General features: G+C 55.8%; 4 protein-coding genes across 13 annotated transcripts in view; 1 reads left to right on the top strand and 3 right to left on the bottom strand.

The window, feature by feature from the left end:
* SEPTIN12 (septin 12) overlaps positions 1–8550 on the bottom strand; it is a 19413-nt gene extending 10863 nt beyond the window's left edge. The window contains exons 1-6 of the mRNA XM_074381634.1: positions 8321–8550; positions 4232–4286; positions 3847–3940; positions 3414–3601; positions 1358–1483; positions 1185–1266 (exon numbers count right to left, since the gene is read on the bottom strand). Coding sequence (XP_074237735.1) covers positions 1185–1266; positions 1358–1483; positions 3414–3579 — 374 coding nt within the window. The 5' untranslated portion in view covers positions 3580–3601; positions 3847–3940; positions 4232–4286; positions 8321–8550. The remainder of the gene's footprint in view (positions 1–1184; positions 1267–1357; positions 1484–3413; positions 3602–3846; positions 3941–4231; positions 4287–8320) is intronic.
* Positions 8551–8779: 229 nt separating this feature from the next.
* SMIM22 (small integral membrane protein 22) lies at positions 8780–9843 on the top strand. Of its 5 annotated transcripts, none has more exons than XM_074381638.1 (4): positions 8780–8972; positions 9223–9385; positions 9475–9584; positions 9753–9843. In XM_074381638.1, the coding sequence occupies exons 2-4, from the start codon at positions 9262–9264 to the stop codon at positions 9792–9794; spliced, it is 276 nt and encodes a 91-aa protein (XP_074237739.1). In that variant the 5' UTR covers positions 8780–8972; positions 9223–9261; the 3' UTR covers positions 9795–9843. The 5 variants fall into 5 exon arrangements, with proteins under 5 accessions (XP_074237739.1, XP_074237738.1, XP_010337460.2 ...); XM_074381637.1 differs by having other exon boundaries at positions 8781–8972; positions 9237–9385; XM_010339158.3 differs by having other exon boundaries at positions 8782–8972; positions 9242–9385.
* Positions 9844–10143: 300 nt separating this feature from the next.
* Positions 10144–16331, bottom strand: ROGDI (rogdi atypical leucine zipper). The gene is made up of 11 exons (XM_039478264.2): positions 16194–16331; positions 16045–16116; positions 15229–15311; positions 14976–15030; positions 13883–13963; positions 13085–13180; positions 12001–12099; positions 11534–11647; positions 11403–11452; positions 11176–11302; positions 10144–10675 (listed from the first exon to the last, which is right to left on the bottom strand). The coding sequence occupies exons 1-11, from the start codon at positions 16236–16238 to the stop codon at positions 10634–10636; spliced, it is 864 nt and encodes a 287-aa protein (XP_039334198.1). The 5' UTR covers positions 16239–16331; the 3' UTR covers positions 10144–10633.
* Positions 16332–16825: 494 nt separating this feature from the next.
* The window catches only part of GLYR1 (glyoxylate reductase 1 homolog), a 48040-nt gene continuing 44833 nt past the window's right edge, over positions 16826–20032 (bottom strand). For 4 of the 6 annotated variants that reach the window (XM_039478263.2, XM_039478260.2, XM_039478261.2 and 1 more), the window contains one exon: positions 16826–18942. In XM_039478263.2, the coding sequence (XP_039334197.1) occupies positions 18868–18942 (75 nt within the window). In that variant the 3' untranslated portion in view covers positions 16826–18867. The remainder of the gene's footprint in view (positions 18943–20032) is intronic. The other 2 variants (XR_005581780.2, XR_005581781.2) reach the window with 1 other exon arrangement.

Raw genomic sequence — 20032 nt, 5'->3', positions numbered from 1 at the left:
AAATTAGCTGGGTGTGGTGGCACGTGCCTGTGGTCCCAGCTACTCAGGAGGCTGAAGCAGGAGGTTCGCTTGAGCCCAGGGTGGTTGAGACTGTAGTGAGCCATGATCTTACCCCTACACTCCAGCCTGGGAAACATAGTGAGACGCTATCTGCAAATTGAAATGAAATGAAATGAAACCAGGGCCAGGCACTGTGGCTCACGCTTGTAATCCCAGCGCTTTAAGAGGCCGAGGTAGGCCGATCACCTAAGGTCAGTAATTTGAGACCAGCCTGGCCAACATGGTGAAACATCTCTACCAAAAAAAAAAAAAAAAAAAAATAGCCAAGTGTGTTGGTGGATGCCTGTAATTTCAGCTGCTCGGGAGGCTGAGGCAGGAGAATTGCTTGAACCTAGAGGTGGAGGTAATAGTGAGCCAAGATTGCACCAGAGCCCTCCAGCCTGGGCCACAAGAGCGAGACTCTTTCAAAAAACAAAAGCAAAAATTAGCCAGAAATCTCTTGAACCCAGGAGGTGGGGGTTGCAGTGAGCCGAGATTGTTCACTGCAGCCTAGGCCAGGCGTCCCCAAACTACCACCCGCGGGCTGCATGAGGCCCCCTGAGGCCATTTATCCAGCCCCCCACTGCACTTCAGGAAGAGGCACCTCTTTCATTGGTGGTCAGTGAGAGGAGCACAGTATGTGGCGGCCCTCCAACGAATGGTCTGAGGGACAGTGAACTAGCCCCCTGTGTAAAAAGTTTGGGGACGCCTGGCCTAGGCAATAGAAGGAGACTCCATCCAGGCCGGGAACGGTGTCTCAAGCCTGTAATCCCAGCACTTTGGGAGGCCGAGGCAGGTGGATCACGAGGTCAAGAGATCGAGACCATCCTGGTCAACATGGTGAAACCCCGTCTCTACTAAAAATACAAAACATTAGCTGGGCATGGTGACGCGTGCCTGTAATCCCAGCTACTCAGGAGGCTGAGGCAGGAGAATTGCCTGAACCCAGGAGGCGGAGGTTGCGGTGAGCCGAGATCGCGCCATTGCACTCCAGCCTGGGTAACAAGAGCGAAACTCCGTCTCAAAAAAAAAAAGAGCACACAGGACCTGGTTGTTCCAGGTCTGGGGTGTTTCCCAAAGGTTGGAGGGGCAGGGACAGGGACAGGAGGGGACAGCCATATTGGGCCTCAATCTCAAGAACCCACCACTTGTCATTGTTGATTTGGTCCCCGAAGCCGGGCGTGTCGGTCACTGTCAGCTTCAGCTTCACGCCTTTCTCCTCGATGACTGTGGAGGGAGCACAGAGTTGGGAGAGACTGGAGCCGGATGGGAAGGGGTAGGGTGGGGTGGGGTGTGGTGTGGGCAGGGGCTCACTCACCATGGGTCACTGAATGCAGCTGCAGCGTCTGGGGTGTGGGCACCCCCAAGCCTGGCGGGTTTGACTTCCACACTTTGGACTTGAACAGCGTGTTCACCATGGTGGACTTGCCCAGCCCACTCTGTCCTGGGAGTGGCGACCACATGACAGGGGTTGGGGTGGGCATTTTAGGCAGTTTGTCTCTAACTCTTTACTTATTTTATTTTTGGAGACAGGGTCTCAATCTGTCACCCAGGCTGGAGTGTAATGATGCAATCACAGTTCACTGCAGCCTCAGCCTTCCCAGGCTCTGCTGATCCTCCCACCTCAGCCTCTGGAGTAGCTGGGACTGCAGGCACACGCCACAGTGCCCGGCTCATTTATATATATATATCTATTTTTAGGCAGGGTCTCACTCTCACCCAGGCTAGAGTGATCTCAGCTCACAGCAATCTCCGCCTTCAGGTTCAGATGATCCTCCCACCTCAGCCCTTCAAGTAGCTGGGACTACAGGTGCACACCACCATCCTTAGTGAATTTTTTAAAAGTTTTTTGTAGAGATGGGTCTTGCTGTGTTGCCTAGGCTAGTCATGAACTCCTGGCTTCAAGGGATCCTTCTACTTCAGTCTTGCTCTGTCGCCCAGTCTAGAGTAGAGTGGAGCAATTCAGCAACCTCACTGCAACCTCTGTTACGCAGGTTCCAGCAATTCTCCTGCCTTAGCCTTCTAAGTAGATAGGATTACAGGCACCTGTCGCCACGTCTGGCTTAATTTTGTATTCTCAGTAGAGCTGAGGTTTTAACATGTTGGCCAGGCTGGTTTTGAACTCCTGACCTCAAGTGATCCTCCCGCCTTGGCCTTTCTTTTTTTTTTTTGAGATGGAGTTTCGCTCTTGTTACCCAGGCTGGAGTGCAATGGCATGATGCTCACCGTAACCTCTGCCTCCTGGGTTCAGGCAATTCTCCTGCCTCAGCCTCCTGAGTAGCTGGGATTACAGGCACGCACCACCATGCCCAGCTAATTTTTTGTACTTTTAGTAGAGACGAGGTTTCACCATGTTGACCAGGATGGTCTCGATCTCCTGACCTCATGATCCACCCGCCTCGGCCTCCCAAAGTGCTGGGATTACAGGCATGAGCCACCGCGCCTGGCCTCTTTCCTTTTTTGAAGTCTCTGTTGCCCAGGTTGGAGTGCATTGGCCTCACCTTGGCTCACTACAACCTCTGCCTCCTGAGTTCAATCCATTCTCCTGCCTCAGCCTCCTGAGTAGCTAGGACTACAGGCGCCAGCCACCATACCCATCTAATTGTATTTTTTTTTTTTTTTTGAGACGGAGTCTTGTTCTGTTGCCAGACTGGAGTGCGGTGGCACGATCTCGGCTCACTGCAACCTCTGCCTCCTGGGGTTCAAGCGATTCTCTGCCTCAGCCTCCCGAGTAGCTGGGATTACAGGCATGTGCTAATTTTTTGTATTTTTAGTAGGGATGGGGTTTGACCTTGTTAGCCAGGATGGTCTTGATTTCCTGACCTCGTGATCTGCCTGCCTCAGCCTCCCAAAGTGCTGGGATTACAGGTGTGAGTCATCTTGCCCGGCCATGCTAATTGTATTTTCAGTAGAGACAGGGTTTCACCATGTTGGCCAGGCTGCTCTGCCTGGCCTCCAAAAGTACTGGGATTACAGGAGTGAGCCACTGTGCCCGGCCCTGACTCAGCCTTTCGAAGTGCTGAAATTACAGGTGTGAGCCACCACATCCGGCCTTGTTTTTGTACTTTTTGTAGACACAGGGTTTTGCCTTGCTGCCCAAGCTAGTCTCGAACTCCTGAGCTCAAGTGATCCACCCGCCTCAGCCTCCCCAAACCCTGGATTATAATTATGAGCCACCGCTTCAGGCAGATTTTTGTCTTTAATGACTCAGCATTTTTCAAATTTTTCAATGGCAACATCCCTGTGAGGTGCCATTATCAGGCCCATTTAACAGTTGGGGAGGGACAACAGTCTGCAAAAGGTGAGGCCACAGGCCCAGGCCTGCAGGGTGGCACCGTGGGTCTGTCCCACGGTGGGCCCTGCCTCTCACTCACCCACCACCATGATGTTAAACTCAAAGCCCATCTTCATAGCCTTGATCTTCAGCTGGTCCAGCACAGCCTCGATGCCCACGGGACCAAGTGTCTCGCAGGGTGGGGTGCTGGGGCTGGAGGGCCTCGAGGATGAGCAGGGAGAGGGAGAGCGCCTCAGGGGGTCCATGGGGGCCGAGGGTTCCAGATGCCTGTCACCAGGTGGGTGGGGAGAAGGGGGTCACTGGGGCTCAGAGGAGCCCACACTAACCTCAGATCTGAACCCCAATTTGAGCTTGGCTGCTGGCCAACCCCCTCCATACATCATGCCTCCAGTGTACCCTAAGTGCCCATAGTCCCAGGGGCGTGGTGAGGGGCGTGCGGGGAGGCCTTTCTCCAGGGTGCCTCAATTCCCATCCAGAGAGACTCCAGCCCCAGCGGTCTGCCCTGTCCCTACCTACAGCCCGGGCGGTCCTCTCAGGTCACTTCCCCCAGCAAAGTCTGGTGGGCTTCGCAGAGTCCAGTAATGGTGTCTGCAGACAGCTGGAATCCTGGAGGGGTCGCAGGGAGTGTATGTGGGATGAAGTGGCTCCCCTCCCAGCAGGGAACAAGACAGGGGGCTCAGGATGAGGCGCCCCTACTTTCCCCACGGGGACACACTGAGCAGAGTTCCCCAGGGGGACACACAGATAGAGATGGAGAGCGAGCAAGATGGCACAGGCGTGAAGGTGACAGAGATACAGAGAGAGAGGGATAGACCAAGGCCAGGCAGGGAAGATGGCTGGGAAGGAGCGGAGCAGGAGCCCTCCGGGCAGGAAGAGAGAAGCAGCGTGGTGTGGCACCTGGTGCACGTGGGTCCTGGTGGAGCTTCTAGGAGCTGCCTGGTCCTGGCAGGGCCTGGTGTGTGTGATGGGGGAGGTGAGAGGGTGACAGTTAACCGAAGAATCTAAGCTCCATCCCCCACTTCCTGTCACCCCCCCCCCACCTAGGGGCTTCTCTGCAGCAGGAGTAGGAACTCTTACCCCTCTAATCCTTGCAATGACCCTAGCCTAATTATGCAACGATCCCCACCCCACGTAAAACCAGGAGCCCGAGGCCCCCACGTCAGCTGGACTTCCACCTCCAAGCTCACACCCTCAACCCCTCTGCTGGGACGAGCAAACCTGGACCCCACAACTGGCTAGCGGGACATCCGTGTCCACCCTTGGCGCCATGTGTTTTAAGTTGCCAGTGTCAAAAACATTATGAGATTGCTTTACAAATATTTACCCAGTCCTGACTGCGCATGGCATCGTTCTAGAAGCCCAAAGATATTAACTTGTTTACTACTGCCTGTTTTCTTATTTACAGAAATATCTAGATTTCCAGTGTATCTTAGAGGTTATCAGGCTGACTTGAGATGCCCTCTTTAAATGGGCCATGTGCTTTCCACACTGCCTTGGTCCTCACCACTCCCTTATCGTCTCTCTGATAAGCTTTTGTTTTGTTTTGTTTTGGAGACAGAGTCTTGCTCTGTTGCCCAGACTCAAGTGCAGTGGGACGATCTTGGCTCACTGAAACCTCTGCCTCCCAGGTTCAAGCGATTCTCCTGCCTCAGCCTCTCAAGTAGCTGGAATACAGGCGTGCACCACCACGCCTGGATAATTTTATTTTCTTTTTGAGATGGAGTCTTGCTCTGTCTCCCAGGCTGGAGCGCAGCATTGCGATCTCAGCTCACTACAACCTCCGCCTCCCAGGTTCAAGTGATTACCCTGCCTCAGCCTCCTGAGTAGCTAGGACTACAGGCTGAAGCCACCATGCCCAGCTAATTTTTTTTATTTTTAGTAGAGACAGGGTTTCGCCATGTTGGCCAGGCTGGTCTTGAACTCTTGACCTCAGGTGATCCACCCACCTCGGTCTCCCAGAGTGCTAGGATTACAGGCGTGAGCCACTGCGGCTGGTCCGAGTGCCCTTTTTCAATAATCATGGGTAATTTCCCCACTTCACCTACAAGCAAAATTGCTGGGTCTTATGGTAACACTGTGTGTTTTCTTTTTTGTTGTTGTTTTTTTTTGAGACAGAGTTTCGCTCTTGTTACCCAGGCTGGAGTGCAATGGCGCGATCTGAGCTCACTGCAACCTACGCCTCCTGGGTTCAGGCAATTCTCCTGCCTCAGCCTCCTGAGTAGCTGGGATCACAGGCACGCACCACCATGCCCAGCCAATTTTTTGTATTTTTTAGTAGAGACGGGGTTTCACCATGTTGACCAGGATGGTCTTGATCTCTTGACCTCGTGATCCACCCGCCTCGGCCTCCCAAAGTGCTGGGATTACAGGCGTGAGCCACTGCGCCCGGCTGGTTTTTCTTTCTTTGAGGTAGAGACTGGCAATGTTGCCCAGGCTGGAGTGCAGTGGCACCATTATGGCTCATTGCAACCTCTGCCTCCAGGTTCAAGTGATTCTCCTGCTTCAGCCTCCCAAATAGCTGGGATTACAGGCATGTGCCACCATGACTGGCTAATCTGAGATCACGCCATTGCACTCCAGCCTGGGCAACAGTGAGACTATACCTTAAAAAAAAAAAAAAAAAAAAAGCCTGTAATCCCAGCACTTTGGGAGGCCGAGGCGGGTGGATCACGAGGTCAAGAGATCGAGACCATCCTGGTCAACATGGTGAAACCCCGTCTCTACTAAAAAATACAAAAAATTGGCTGGGCATGGTGGTGCGTGCCTGTAATCCCAGCTACTCAGGAGGCTGAGGCAGGAGAATTGCCTGAACCCAGGAGGCGGAGGTTGCGGTGAGCCGAGATCGCGCCATTGCACTCCAGCCTGGGTAACAAGGGCGAAACTCCGTCTCAAAAAAAAAAAAAAAAAAAAAAAAACGGTCAGGCATAGTGGTCCACACTTGTAATCCTAACACTATGGGAGGCAGAGGCAGGTGGATTACCTGAGGTCAGGAGTTTGAGACCAGCCTGGCCAACATGGTGAAATGCCATCTCTACTAAAAGTACAAAAAAACAGCCAGGCATGGTGGTGGGAGCCTGTAATCCCAGCTACTCCACAGGTTGAGGCAGGAGAATTGCTTGAACCTGGGAGGTGGAGACCCTAGTGAACCGACATTGCACATTGCACTCCAGTCTGGGAAGAAGACCAAAACTCCGTCTGAAACAAAAAAAAAAAAAAGGGAGGGAGGAGGATTAGAGTTAGAGGAGGAGACGTGAGCCTGGAAGCAGAAGTTGAAGGGTTACAGGGATGGGAGACTGTGGTCCAAGAAATGCTGTCAGCCTCTACAAGTTGGAGAAGGCCAGGGATGGACTCTGCCCTAGAAACCTCAGAATTAACCCAACCTGGCTGACCCATTATAGACTCTGACCCTCAGAACCGCAGGGTAATACGTTTGTGCTGTTTGAAGTTTGAAGTTACGGCAGCATTGGGAAAGGAATACATTAGGTGTGCGACGGGTTAACTACTTAACTTCTCTAGGCCTCCGTTTCCTCATCTGTAAAATGGGAAAAGCAGTGATACCCACTTTAGGATTGCCATGAGAAATAAGCTAGGTGACACAGTACAGTGCTACGGGCAGAGCCTTACATTAGCTGATATTTTCAAGGATTAAAATAGAGAAAATAAGGATGGCGAAGACCCCTAGCACAGCCAGCCTTCTGCATCCGCAGGTTCCAGATCTGTGGATTCAGCCAACCACAGACAGAAATTATTTGGGAAGAAATCACATTTGTACTGGACACATACAGACCTTTTAATTATTCCCTAAATAATGTAACAACTATTCATCTAGCATTTACATTAAAATATATATACACTTTTTGAGATGGAGTCTCACCCAGGCTGGAGTGCAGTGGCGCCATCTTGGCTCACTGCAGCCTCCTCCTCTGGGATTCAAGCCATTCTCCTGCCTCAGCGCCTCAGCCTTCCTTCTGAGTAGCAGGGATTACAGGTGTGTGCCACCATACCCAGCTAATTTTTGTATTTTTATTTTTTTTGAGTCTAGCTCTGTCACCCAGGCTGGAGTGCAGGGGCACGATCTTGGCTCACTGCAGCCTCTGCCTTGCTGGTTCAAATGATTCTCTTGCTTCAGCCTCCTGAGTAGCTGGGATTACAGGTGCCTATCACCACACCGGGCTAATTTTTTTTTTTTGGAGATGGAGTTTCACTCCTGTTACCCAGGCTGGAGTGCAATGGCACGATCTCGGCTCACCGCAACCTCCGCCTCCTGGGCTCAGGCAATTCTCTTGCCTCAGCCTCCTGAGTAGCTGGGATTACAGGCACGCGCCACCATGCCCAGCTAATGTTTTGTATTTTTGGTAGAGACAGGGTTTCACCATGTTGACTGGGATGGTCTCGATCTCTTGACCTGGTGATCCACCCGCCTCAGCCTCCCAAAGTGCTGGGATTACAGGCTTGAGCCACCACACCCGGCTACTAATTTTTTGTATTTTTAGTAGAGATAAGGTTTCACCATGTTGGCCAGGCTTGTCTCGAACTCCTGACCTCAGATGATCTGCCCGCCTCGGCCTTCCAAAGTGCTGGGATTACAAGCGTGAGCCACTGCACCCAACCAATTTTTTTATTTTTAGTAGAGATGGGGTTTCACCACGTTAGCCAGGATGGTCTCAAACTCCTGACCTTAAGTAATCTGCACACCTTGACTGTTCAAAGTGGTGGAATTACAGGCGTGAGCCACCATGCCTGGCCATTATAAATAATCCTGTGACTTTTGATTTAAAGTATAGAGGTGAATATGCAGAGTACTGCATCAATTTATATCAGAGACTTTAGCATCTGTGGATTTTGGTACCCATGGATGTCCTGGAACCAAAGCCTGAGGATACCAGGGGCAACCATATGATGCCAGGCACAGCTGTCCTAGCTGCCAGAGTCGTGGGATGCAGGCAGGTTTTCTCCCCCTTCCCCCTCCCTCCCTTCCCCCCTCACCTTTCCTCCCTTTTCTCTTTCATTCACGAAGTCAGCAGTGGCCAAGCACCCACGTATTCCCAGCTGCATTATCTGGGATACTGAGGAAAGGTAGGAAGTTCCAGGACTTAAGAAGCCACAGGCCGGGCGCGGTGGCTCCAGCCTGTAATCCCAGCACTTTGGGAGGCTGAGGCGGGTGGATCACGAGGTCAGGAGATCGAGACCATCCTGGTCAACACAGTGAAATCCCATCTCTACTAGAAATACAAAAAAAAAAAAAAAAAAAAAATTAGCTGGGCATGGTGGCACGTGCCTGTAATCCCAGCTACTCAGGAGGCTGAGGCAGGAGAATTGCCTGAACCCAGGAGGCGGAGGTTGCGGTGAGCCGAGATTGCACCATTGCACTTCAGCCTGGGTAACAAGAGCGAAACTGTCTCAAAAAAAAAAAAAAGAAGCCACAGGCCCCTGCCCTCCCTGGGCCTTGAGCAGTGGGGAGCCAGGAAGTACACTGGGCCTGGGCCCTCTCCCCTGGGCTTGGCGGCCTCTGCTGGCCCTGGGGAGGGCGGGGCTGGTTGCCAAGGCCTCAGGTGGTGTGGAGCAGGAAGCAGGAAGCAGCCTCTGCTCCCCAGGACCTAGGACCTGCCTGGCTGGGGGCAGTTGGAGGCTTTAGGAGGTAGGTGGCGGGGGGGGGGGGTCTGGGGACTGAGCTCCAGTGGGAAAGGGAGGAGACAGTGGCTAGGGAGGTTGTCTATGCTGGGGTCAGGGTAGGGACCACAGGGCTGGGCAAGGAGAGAGGCTGGGCCTGGAGCCAAGGGAGTAGGTGGTGGCGGGGAAGCTGGTGCTGGGCCAGGAGTGGGCAGACGCTGGGCTCTGGGAGGCCTGGATGTGGTCTCTACTGAGCCAAGCCCAGGGTTCTGATGCAGGCTCTGGGGGCCAGGGCAGGTGGCACTGTGGACGCCGAGATGGCTGTGTCCATGGACGAGGTGGAGGCCACAGTTCAGGAAGTCCTGGGGAAACTAAAGAGCCACCAGCTGTTCCAGTCCACATGGGACACCGCTTCCTTCGTCATCTTCCTCACCTTCGTGGGTAAGTGTGGCTGCAGCCTCCAGGCCCCACCAGACCCCTGCCCAGGTCCCAGGTTGGGGGCTACATCTAGACATCTGTCCTGTCCCCAGGCACTGTGCTGCTCCTGCTGCTGCTGGTTGTCGCCCACTGCTGCTGCTGCAGCTGCTGCGGCTCCCCCAGGCCCCACAGGGAAAGCCTCAGGAAGGTGAGCCCCTGGAAGGTGAGCCCTGCTGGCCTGTCGGTGCCAGGGGACCTGCACAGAACTGTACTAGGGGTGGAGGAGGGGGTGAAGGGGTGGAGGTGGGGGATGGGGGCGGTGGGAAAGGGGCTTGCCCCTCCTAGGGAACAAGGAGCAAACCTGCTGGGTTCCTCTGTGCTTCTCTTGCAGGAAAGACCCAAGGGAGTGGATAACTTGGCCCTGGAACCCTGACCCTGTGTGTCCCGCCTGTTGGCAGTAACAAAGCCTCTGCCTGCCCAAAGTCTGAGTCTGCAGTGTCTTCCACAACTGTGCCAGGTCATCCTGGGTCACCTAGCTGGGAGAGCAGCTGGTCTGACTCAGGGGCTCCAAATTCCAGGTAGAGCGCTTGTCACTACCCTGGGGTCTCTTGGTAGCCAGAGGGTCCTCTCAAAGGTGGGTTCTGTGTCCAGCCCCGGCATAGGGAGCAGAGAAGCCAGGCTCTGGGAACAGGGGAGACTGCCAGCTCCTGAAGCTGAAGGCCACTGACCACCAGTGACCCCCAGCCTGGGTCCCTGCTCAGACAGACAGACAGGAGCTCCAGTTGGAGTCTGATAATCTTTATTTCTTAGAGGATCCTGGGTCGGGGCTGTGGAACACACAGGCACCAGCGCTACATTCACTCCTGGGGTGGCTATGTCTGCACTGTTTCTGCCCATCTCCTGGGACTCATAGCTCAGTGCCACCACCTAACCTATGCCCTCCAGGGGGAGGGGACAGTGAAGGGGAGAGGAAGGAGAGCCCTGGGCCTGGCCCTGCCCTGAGTTCAAAGATTCCCATGGTGACCAGGAGGGCGGGGTTGGGAATATGGGACCGTCTCGGCCCCACCTTCCTGACCTCCTACTAACACGCCACCAGACCAGCCTCCCTTCCTCCTGGCATTTCCAGTGTCTGCTCCCAGCAGTGCAAATGTGTTAGGTGGGGGAGGGGTGTGGTATGGGAGATAAATAGCAGCCTGGTGTTGGCTGGTGCTGGCACGGGTTTGAGTAGGGACTGGGGTCACCTTCCTGAGGACAGGCTCCTGGGCGCCGTGCTCAGAAGGGTCTGTAGCTCCAGTAGCTGGAGAACACAGAGACCTGCAAGGGGAGGGTTCGGTGAGTGGCTGGATGCAGGGCACGGGTGGCCCAAGTGAGATGTCAAGGTCACCCAAGGGCAATGGGTCAGGACGGGGCACTGCTGCCTAGCGGTGCTATCGGGGTACACCAGACCCCAATGTTGGGGTGCTCTGAGAGTGTGGCAGGGCCCTCAGAACTCCTCCTCACTGTGGGGGTACATCAGACCCCAATGTTGGGGTGCTCTGAGAGTGTGACAGGGCCTTCAGAACCCCTCCTCACTGTGGGGGTACACCAGACCCCAATGTTGGGGTGCTCTGAGAGTGTGACAGGGCCTTCAGAACCCCTCCTCACTGTGGGGGTACACCAGACCCCAATGTTAGGGTGCTCTGAGGGTGTGGCAGGGCCCTCAGAATCCCTCCTCAGTGTGGGAGTACACCAAACCCCAAGGTCAGGTGCTCTGAGGGTGTGGCAAGGACCGTTAGAAGCCCTTCCCCTAATGAAGGTGCTCGCCGGGGCCCCACCTTGTCCTTGAGCTGCTGGCAGAGCTGCAAGGAGACAGTGAAGTAGACCAGGGCGTCGTTGAGCCAGGGGACCACACACTCCACCTTGTGCACATGGCTCACCTCCAGGCGCTGAGAGCCCCACTCACTGTGGGTGGTGAGAGGAGGGTCCCTGAGTTGGGGCCCAGCCCTCCAGGTGCAGCGGGATGGGGTGACCATGCCTGGACCTCCCTCCCTTGCCTACTTACAACATGGCCCCTGGGCTGTGCAGCACCGCGCCTCCGGCAGGGCGGAAATTCTAGGCAGAACAGCACCAGAGCCGTCAGACCGCACAGGGTGTGGGCACGGGGGGCGCTAGGAGGCAGGGGTCTCTCCTCACCTTGGTGGAGTTGGGCTGCAGGGCGTGTAGCTGGTACACCGTGAGGCAGAGCTTGTTGAGGTTGATGTAGACGTTGACCAGCAGGTCGGAGGGTAGGGCAGGGGCGAACATCCGCTGCAGGAGGCAGGTGGGATGAGGCCCTCCCAAGCCCCCAACCCAGGGTGGATGGAGTGGGGCTCTGTGGTCAGTCGTGGAGTCTGCAGGGGACCCCAGTGTCCACCCCAGGGATGTTCTTCCAGGTTTTTCCCAGGTGCCCCAAGTATCTTCCTGTGCCGCCAGATTTGGGAAGCACAGACCCAAACAGGGTTAACATATTTTGCGGGCAAAGGACGGAAGCCAAGAACCCCATCCAGAAAACCGCCTAGATAGAATTCTAACTACAATTTGGGGGGTGGCCCCCTGTGTCCATCCTGTGGGCAAGCTGGGCCCCGCTGCAGGGACCCCTCTCCTCGAGCAGGGACACTGACCGTGAGGCCGCTGGCAGCGATCTCGGGCAGAGTGAGGGTGGCGGGGGTGGTGAGCCGGTTTCGGGCTCTGGTCAGCTGCAGCATCACTGCGTCCATCAGCTGTAGGGAGGGGTGGGGATGGCTCTGCTTCCTCCTGTGCGCCCACGCATCAGGGAACAGCAGATAAGGTAGTTCCTACTCCCGCCCAGTCACCACGGTTCCCAGGGCTGGAACCCCAGCTGCAGGGGCTTGTCAAAGACGGGTAGTTGGGCTGCAGCTGGGCAGGACATCTGTACTGATGTCATAGGGATGGGGCTGATTCATTGCATGGGGGTCCCAGACGCTGGATCAATGGGGAATGGAAGGTCCTGGGAGGTCAGTCCCAGGGGCACAGGCTTTGCAGACAGGGGTATAGGCAACAAAAGTTGGCTGTGAAAGGCCAGAGAGGGCTTCCTGGAGGAGGCGATGGAATGGCTGGGTTGAGGTTTTCAGGGGGCCAAGGCAGGGTCACAGCTGGTGGATGGTGGGACCACGTGGAGCCCATACTTTGCCTTTGCCATAGAGCAGAGCCTGGGAAGACTTCTCAGAGCCCCAGCTTCCATGCCATCCAGCTGTGGCCATGGGTACTGGGGGCGATGTGGCTCTCAGGAAACACACAGGAGCTGACTGGAGGCATGGGGGCTGTACCACCCCAGGGTGGTCACAGTTCTCGAACGAACCTCAGTCCATCTGGTTCCAAGTATGACAAATCAGAGGTCCAGAGAGGGCCGGTGAGCCACCAGAGGACACACACTACGTCAGGGGCAGAGCTCAAGGATGAGGCCAGGTGCCTGGGTCAGCTCTTTAAACGTGCCACGTGGTTAATGTGAAGGCTTTCACTGCTGCTTGCGGCAGCATGACCTCAATTATCACAGTCACTCCAGCTGGCCTCCCACCCCAGAGGTAGAAAATAGAGACGCAAAGTAGGCAGGTTAAGTGCCTAGAGGTTGCACAGCTTAAAGTGGGAGCCCTGGGATTGGAACCTGGGTCTGAATCTGGATCAAGGACATGGGACTAGGCCCAGGGGGCCAGCGCTCTCCAAGAATCAGGTCTGGGGGCAGCTCACCTTGAGGACCTCAGCGCCCGTTTTGAACTGGTAGCTCTCATCCCGGCTGGTGAGCAGGTAAATGGCTTGGCTCACATGGTTCCTAGCATCCTGGATCTGGAAGCACAGGTCATTCAGTGGGGTCACTCCAGCTTCCATGTGGTCAGGAAGGGAGGGTGGGTGCTGCCTATCTGCCCCAGGTCATTGCACTCTCTACACTGTCATATCTGTGCCCCAGAGAGCCATGTCTGCGCCAGGGGATGGGTACTTGGCATCATCTGGGGCAGGCCCAGTCTCTGCCCTAGAGCGGCTCACTTTCTAAGGGATGGACAGACAGTAGTGCCCAAGACAAGAATCTCTGTGAGTTGCAGAAGGAAGCAAATAGGATGACATGGGCAGGGGCAAGGGTCCTGAAATGGAGACAGTTGGGCGGGGGGGGGCAGGAGAAAGAGGCAGGGCCCAAAGGCACAGGAGCTGCCAGGGAGCACAGACCTCGTCCCCAGAGCCATGGCAAGTCCCTGGAGGCTCTGGGCAAGGGAGTGACTTTTCAGAGGGCTTCTGAATCATCCCATCCCACCAGCTGCTGTGGGACTCGCAGTCCTGATGTGGCCCTCAGTCCACGTTCTCCACCTTCCCACATGGCCCACGCTTCAGCGCTTCAGGCAACGCCTACCCCCGCCTTTGCTGCTAGGAAACACCCTCCCAGGCTTGCTGTGGCTGCAGATCCCCAGGGCCCGTCCCTCTTTAGGGAGGTCCCAAGGCGGGCCTGCTGCCACCTGTCCTTGTGGCTGAGCACTGGCCAGGGAGAGGCGGGCTCACCTGCTGCAGCTTCCACTGCTTGTCCTCCCGGAAGGCGAAGTGCAGCAGTTGGTTGTTCCGGGGCATCTTAAGGTTCACATCCTAACAGGCAAGAGTGGGATGAGCCGGGTAGGGGGATACCTCCTGCCACAGCCACTCTGAGCCCTTGAGCCTGGGGCAGAAACGGTGCATGTGGCAGCTCAGGCCTCAGCTGCTCTGTAGGGCAGAGGGTCTCCGTATGCCTTGGCCGTTTGTTGGTTGAACAGGGAGGTCAGGAAACAGGAAATCAGGCCCAAGAGGGGCCACAAAGAAGTGAAATGGAGCAAGGCACGGTGGCTCATGCCTGTCATCCCAGCACTTTGGGAGGCCAAGGTGGGCGGATCAACTAAGGTTGGGAGTTCAAAGATCAGCCTGACCAACATGGAGAAACCCTGTCTTTATGAAAAACACAAAATTAGCCAAGCGTGGTAGAGCATGCCTGTAATCCCACCTACTTAGGTGGCTGAGGCAAGAGAACCACTTGAACTGGGCAGGCATAGGAGGTTGCAGTGAGCTGAGATCGCGCCATTGCACTCCAGCCTGGGCAACAAGAGTGAAACTTCATCTCAAAAAAAAAAAAAAAAAAAAAAAAAGTGAAATGGAAAGAGGTGGAGATAGGGGAAGGAGAAAGGGGAAAGCGGAAGGCAGCCTCTGTCAGGCCTGGTGTGAATGGAGTGCATCTAGTGTCTACAAAGGCCAACAGATGGAGCCTAGGAGGCCCCCCCCGCCCTGTGCCTTGGTGCCTGGCACAGGGTTGGGTGCAGACTGGAGCTCAGGCGTTGGCTGATTCAACCGTGACGTGTGGCCAGCAAATCTGCCAATGCCCATGCTTCACTGGGTCCAGATGCCAGATCAGGCTGTGTGGGAAGAACTCCCCTCCTGAACCTCTTACTGAATGTGCACACCGATCCCTGGAGGAGATGTGGGGGTTGCTGTCATTTTCCAAAGGAGAAAACTGAGGCCAGAGAGACCAAGGGTCCCCACCCAGAGTCCCAGAGCTTGCAGAGAGAGAAAGTGGGAGCCCCCATGCTCTTCCCTGCTGGCAGGATGGGAGGGGACAGGGCGGGGGACTCACCGCCTGGCTGAGGGCATCCCCCTGCAGAGTCAGCACGCCTTTCACCTGGTCTGTGCTGTAACATGTGGCGTCAGAGCAGTACCTGCGTCCACACCCCCACCACCCAGCCCTCCTTCCCGGCTGGCTGCCCCTTCCTGTTCCACCGCACACCCAACTGGTCTGCAGGACAGGGCTGTGGCCATGCCTCCTACACCCAAGGAGTCTCCCAGCCCAAGGAGACCATTTCCCTGGTTTCTGCCCAGCCCAGGCTCACCCACAGCTGCCTAGGATGAAGTTCTCTTGCTTGGCCGGCCCCTCAGTGCCTGAGCCTGGCAGAGTGAAGCGCAGAGAGGCCTCCTGCGGGACAGAGGGGAAGAGGTGAGCTGGTAGTGCTCACCCAGGCCCGGCCCAGTGCTTCATCTAGAAGTCCCTCTCCCTCCAAGTCAGGGGGATAAGGAACAAGGTGGCCTGGTCTCACCTGGGTTCAGCTGGGGTGGGAAGACCCTGCCCAGCCTCCAGGGCACCTAATCTATGAGCCCGATCTCTGCTTATCCCACATTCCCTCAACACCCCCCATGTGCCCACCTCGGGGACCACGGGACACACAGGGGCAGCCTACGAGCTTGGCTGAGGGGGAGAGGCACAGAGTCGGGGAACAAGGCAGTGGTCATGGCAACTCGCGGTCCGGGGCCTCAGCAAGCACTGCGCCGGTCACTTCTGTGAGCTGCCTGGCTCATTTATCTACACCACAGCCCCGCGAAGCGGGTACTGTTATCTCTATTTTTGCAAATGAGAAAAGGGAGATGCTGAGTGACTTGGCTGAGGTCCCACTGCCGGGCACAGGCAGAAGTCTTCGGCTCCCAGATTGGATGCCGCTGCTCTCACGGCGGCCCTTGCTAATCCCCCCGCCAGGACGCGCCCCTGCCCGCACAGAGGTGCTTGTGTAACGAGGTCGGCTCGAGTTCCCGGAGGAGGCGGCGGCGGCCGCACGCAGTAGGCGCTCAGGACGCAACCTCGGGGCGCCCCGAGGAGCCAGGGAGATGAGGAGGGCGCGCCGCCACGCCCGGCGGGCCAGGACGCGGGCCGTTACCTTGAGGATGTCCTGCAGCTGCCTCAGCACCGCGTGCACCTCGTCGTGCAGCAGCCAGCGAAACTCCTCCTCCTGCGAAACAGCCACAGCGGTCACGCCCGGCCCCGCCGCCCTGCCTGCCAGCCCGCCCGCCAGCCCGCGCGCCTCACCAGCACCGCCCGCTCCGCCGCCGTCGCTGCCATTACGGTGGCCATGGCCGGAGGCCGCCGCCGAGCGCCGTCCCCACCGGCCGCTGCTAGCGTCCTCCAGTCCTCGCGTCCGCCCCCAGCGTCCGGCTCCGCCTCCGCCCCCGATTGGCTGAGCAAGCGCCGGCCCCGCCCCCGGACGGGCTCCGTGCTCGCGATTGGCCGGCGCCTGCCGGCCGCCGCGGCTCACGAGACCTGCGGGCGCTCAGGAACGAGGTTGGCTGCTGGGCGAGTCTGGCTCGCTCCGGCCGGCCTAGGGACGCTGCCCGCACCAGCCTGGGGCACCGTAGGGACGACCACTCAGGGGCGGAGCGCTGGGGCCGCTGGCCCAGGTCCCCACCTGATGGGGGGAGGGGTTGCTCTGCTTCACCCGCGCTCACTGATTGGCCTGCAGGACAGTCTGTTCCGGCCTAGCCTCCCTATTGGCCCGCTTGGCTCAGTTGGTCGCGGTTCCCGTCCCGCTTCGGTCGGTCTCCCTCGGAGGCTGACGTCCCGAAAGCCCACCCTTGTCCCACCCCTCCTCCAAGCGGCCCGCGGGCCCTCCCCTCCCACCCATCTCGCCAAGGAAGGGGAATGCAGGACCCCTGCAGCACAGCTGTGTTACCAAGAAATGTTTTATTTTTCTTGCAGTAGCTTTGTTAATTGCACAAAATCATGTTTTGTTTTTGCCATTTAAACATTATCACACAATCCTATTCCGAAAGACAAATGTTCATTAAAAACAAAGCAAAAATAAAAATTCACAACCTTAATTACCTAGATTTGTCATTTAAAGGTTTAAAGAAAAAAGGGAGGGGCTTTCTTACAAGCTTCTTCACAAGTGTCACATTTTCTCCTTAAAAGGGAAGGATTTCAAAACAAAGGTGAAATAGCTTAAACAGAAATATTCATAAAAAGGAACTTTACAGAATTGTCAACAATATTAAGACAACATTGACTAACCAGTTTCATTACCGCCTCTTCCCCCACCCCCACCCCCAGTGTGTCCCGCCAGGACTAGAACAGGCTTTGTGTTCGGACAGAAATGCTTCAAAATCCCAGTGAAATGAACTGTGCTAAAAGCCCAACAGGCATCTTCCCTGCCCTCCCCACTCCTCTTCTGCAATCCTCCAACCCAGGTTTTAATCTGTGAAAAGGGGCCAAATCCGTGAGGGGGTAGGGACGCCGCCCCAGTCTGGCCACCTTATATATAATTATATTTTCCACCAAAGCTGTTGGCCTTCCTTCTGCAAATTATGATTTTAGAAAATCCAACCCATGCAGAGGATAAAAAACTGACATCCTTTGGGTGACTTCTCCTTGTTTTTTTTTCAACATCCCAAACCCCCTCTGGTCCCCTATCCAAGGAGAAATGTAGGGCCTCAAGGAAGTCCCAGACCCACCTCAGAGGGTCAGTCAGTTCAGGCAGGTCAGGCCCAGTTAGTTCTCTTCCCTCCCGACAGACCCCGGGCCCGGGAAGCACCGAAGACCATGACGCTGGCTGGAGTGAAGACACTTGTTTCCGTATCAAGAGCTGAGCCTAAGAAATGCTCATCGTTGGTCAGGCTGGGTCTGGGCCAAAGAAGGGACAGACAGACAGAAAGAAATACTGTCTCCACAGGAGGAAGATGGGGAGGAGGGAGGACGGAGAGCAGTGGGCATGCAGGGGACTTGGCAGGGCAGGCTGGAGAAGAGGGGATTACTGGGAGGGGACCAAGGTCAGAGCGGCTCTTCAGAGCCAGGTGAAGTATGTGGCCTAACGGAAACAGGAAGGAATACCCCCAACCCCCATTCCTCTTGGCTCCTCACTAGTGGCCCTGAGGACCCCCTCCCAAGGGCTGGAATGCAAATCCAAATACTAGAACAGCCCAGGGAGGAGCAAACACCCTCTGTGACAGTGGCGTTTGGGGCCTTGCTTTGCTTCGCTTCGAGGCGGTGAGGGCCGGGCCTCCGTGCTCACCTGCAGGCCAGCTGCTTGCTGCACTCCCTGGAAAGCCAGGGCCCCATCTTCTTGGGACTCTGCCAGTCTCTTTTCAGTTCACAAAGGCGTCTATGGAGCGCTGGGGGCACACTGGACGCTTAGACGTGAACATCTTTCTCAGATCATCACCTGAGGTTGGGGGGCCTCATGGGACCCTCCATCTGGAGTCTGCTGGCTCATCTGGGCCCAAGGCCTTTTCCTGCGGGGGATCCAGTGGGGGACGTGGACACACCTACAGCCTCTTCGCTCTGCTGGAAGCTATGGGAAGGCTTCCAAATCTCATTGCTGATTCTAGTTCGTTGACTGGAAGGGGTTTGGTAAGACAAGCTTGGAAGAAAAAAAGCCAGGCAGCAGTTTCTGGGCAGCTTCTATCCTGGGGTGAGAGCCTGTGTGTGTATGTGTGTGTGCATGTGTGTGAACACACAGCCACCTTGTCTGGGGGCCAGTGCCCAGCTCAAGAGCATTCCCACAAGCCAATCCTGCTGACACTCATCCCCTCCCCACTGGCCTCAGGGGAAGGGTGCTGCTGTGTGCTGTGCTGATGGCAAGTCTCAAAGTCTGTATAAAAGGAAATGGAGACAGGCGGGCTGGTCCAGAATGAAGTCCCAGGCCCCCAACCCCATGTGAGGAAGAGGGGGTTAGGGGGAAATGGAGGGCTGGGCGTGGGGTGTCGACGGCTTAGTGTATGTAGGCTCGGTACACGGCAGACATATCGTTGTCGGACTGGTCCAGCGCCTTGGCTCTTTTGTATACCTGAAAAAAAAAAAAAAAAGGGATGGCTCAATCTCTGGTCCCAGAGGAGCCTGTTAAGACCTAGACCTGATTCCTAGAGGCAATGCTGGATGTGGCTAACAGGCAGTGCTGGAGCCCAGGCTGTCTGGGTATGAATCCTGTTTTGACCTTGCATGAAGCACCTGTTTCTCTGGGCCTTGGCCACTGGGCTTCTTGCTCTGGGAGAGGGAACAGTACCCGCTGGTTCTTGTGGGAATGAAACGTACCATGGGATATAAAGCATTCAGCACTGGTCAGGTGTGGTGGTTCACGCCTGTAATCCCAGAGGCTGAGGTGGGCGGATCACCTGAGGTCAGGAGTTTGAGACCAGCCTGGCCAACATGGTGAGACCCCATTTCTACTAAAAATACAAGAATTAGTTGGGTGTGGTGGTGTGTGCCTGTAATCCCAGTAATTCGGGAAGCTGAGGCAGGAGAACTGCTTGAACCCAGCAGGCGGAGGCTGCAGTGAGCCAAGATGATGCCATCACACTCCAGCCTGGGCAACAGAGTGAGACTCCATCTCAAAAAACAAACGACAACAACAAAAAGCATTCAGCATTATTAGTAATTTAATAATGTCCCTTCACGCAGATGACCCTCCAAAGCCTTTCCATGTTATCCTCTGGGCTGTTGTCCTTACTCTTCCTTCTGCATGGAATGCTTTTCCCTCACTCACTTATCACCGGTTCCTTCTTTTTTTTTTTTTTTTTTTTTTTGAGACGGAGTTTCGCTCTTGTTACCCAGGCTGGAGTGCAATGGCGCAATCTCGGCTCACCGCAACCTCCGCCTCCTGGGTTCAGGCAATTCTCCTGTCTCAGCCTCCTGAGTAGCTGGGATTACAGGCACGTGCCACCATGCCCAGCTAATTTTTTTTTTTTTTGTATTTTTAGTAGAGACGGGGTTTCACCATGTTGACCAGGATGGTCTCGATCACTTGTCCTCGTGATCCACCCGCCTCGGCCTCCCAAAGTGCTGGGATTACAGGCGTGAGCCACCGCGCCCGGCCCCTATCACCAGTTCCTTCTTAGCTCAAAGGCCTCCAACTGAAGCAGCAGCTGCACCCACCACTT

The sequence above is a fragment of the Saimiri boliviensis genome, chromosome 12 (genome assembly GCF_048565385.1).
Source record: "Saimiri boliviensis isolate mSaiBol1 chromosome 12, mSaiBol1.pri, whole genome shotgun sequence".
NCBI lineage: Eukaryota > Metazoa > Chordata > Mammalia > Primates > Cebidae > Saimiri > Saimiri boliviensis.
This window is presented reverse-complemented; position numbering and strand designations above follow the sequence as displayed.

Excerpts from the sequence above, each read along its gene's own strand:
- SMIM22 (XM_074381635.1), top strand. The coding sequence starts at position 9,217 with ATGCAGGCTCTGGGGGCCAGGGCAGGTGGCACTGTGGACGCCGAGATG. Across the intron at positions 9,386-9,474 it reads CATCTTCCTCACCTTCGTGG|GCACTGTGCTGCTCCTGCTG; the intron begins GTAAGTGTGGCT and ends TCCTGTCCCCAG. Across the intron at positions 9,585-9,752 it reads GGAAGGTGAGCCCCTGGAAG|GAAAGACCCAAGGGAGTGGA; the intron begins GTGAGCCCTGCT and ends CTTCTCTTGCAG.
- ROGDI (XM_039478264.2), bottom strand. The coding sequence starts at position 16,238 with ATGGCCACCGTAATGGCAGCGACGGCGGCGGAGCGGGCGGTGCTG. Across the intron at positions 15,312-16,044 it reads AGCTGCAGGACATCCTCAAG|GAGGCCTCTCTGCGCTTCAC; the intron begins GTAACGGCCCGC and ends TCTGTCCCGCAG. Across the intron at positions 11,453-11,533 it reads TGCAGCCCAACTCCACCAAG|AATTTCCGCCCTGCCGGAGG; the intron begins GTGAGGAGAGAC and ends TGTTCTGCCTAG.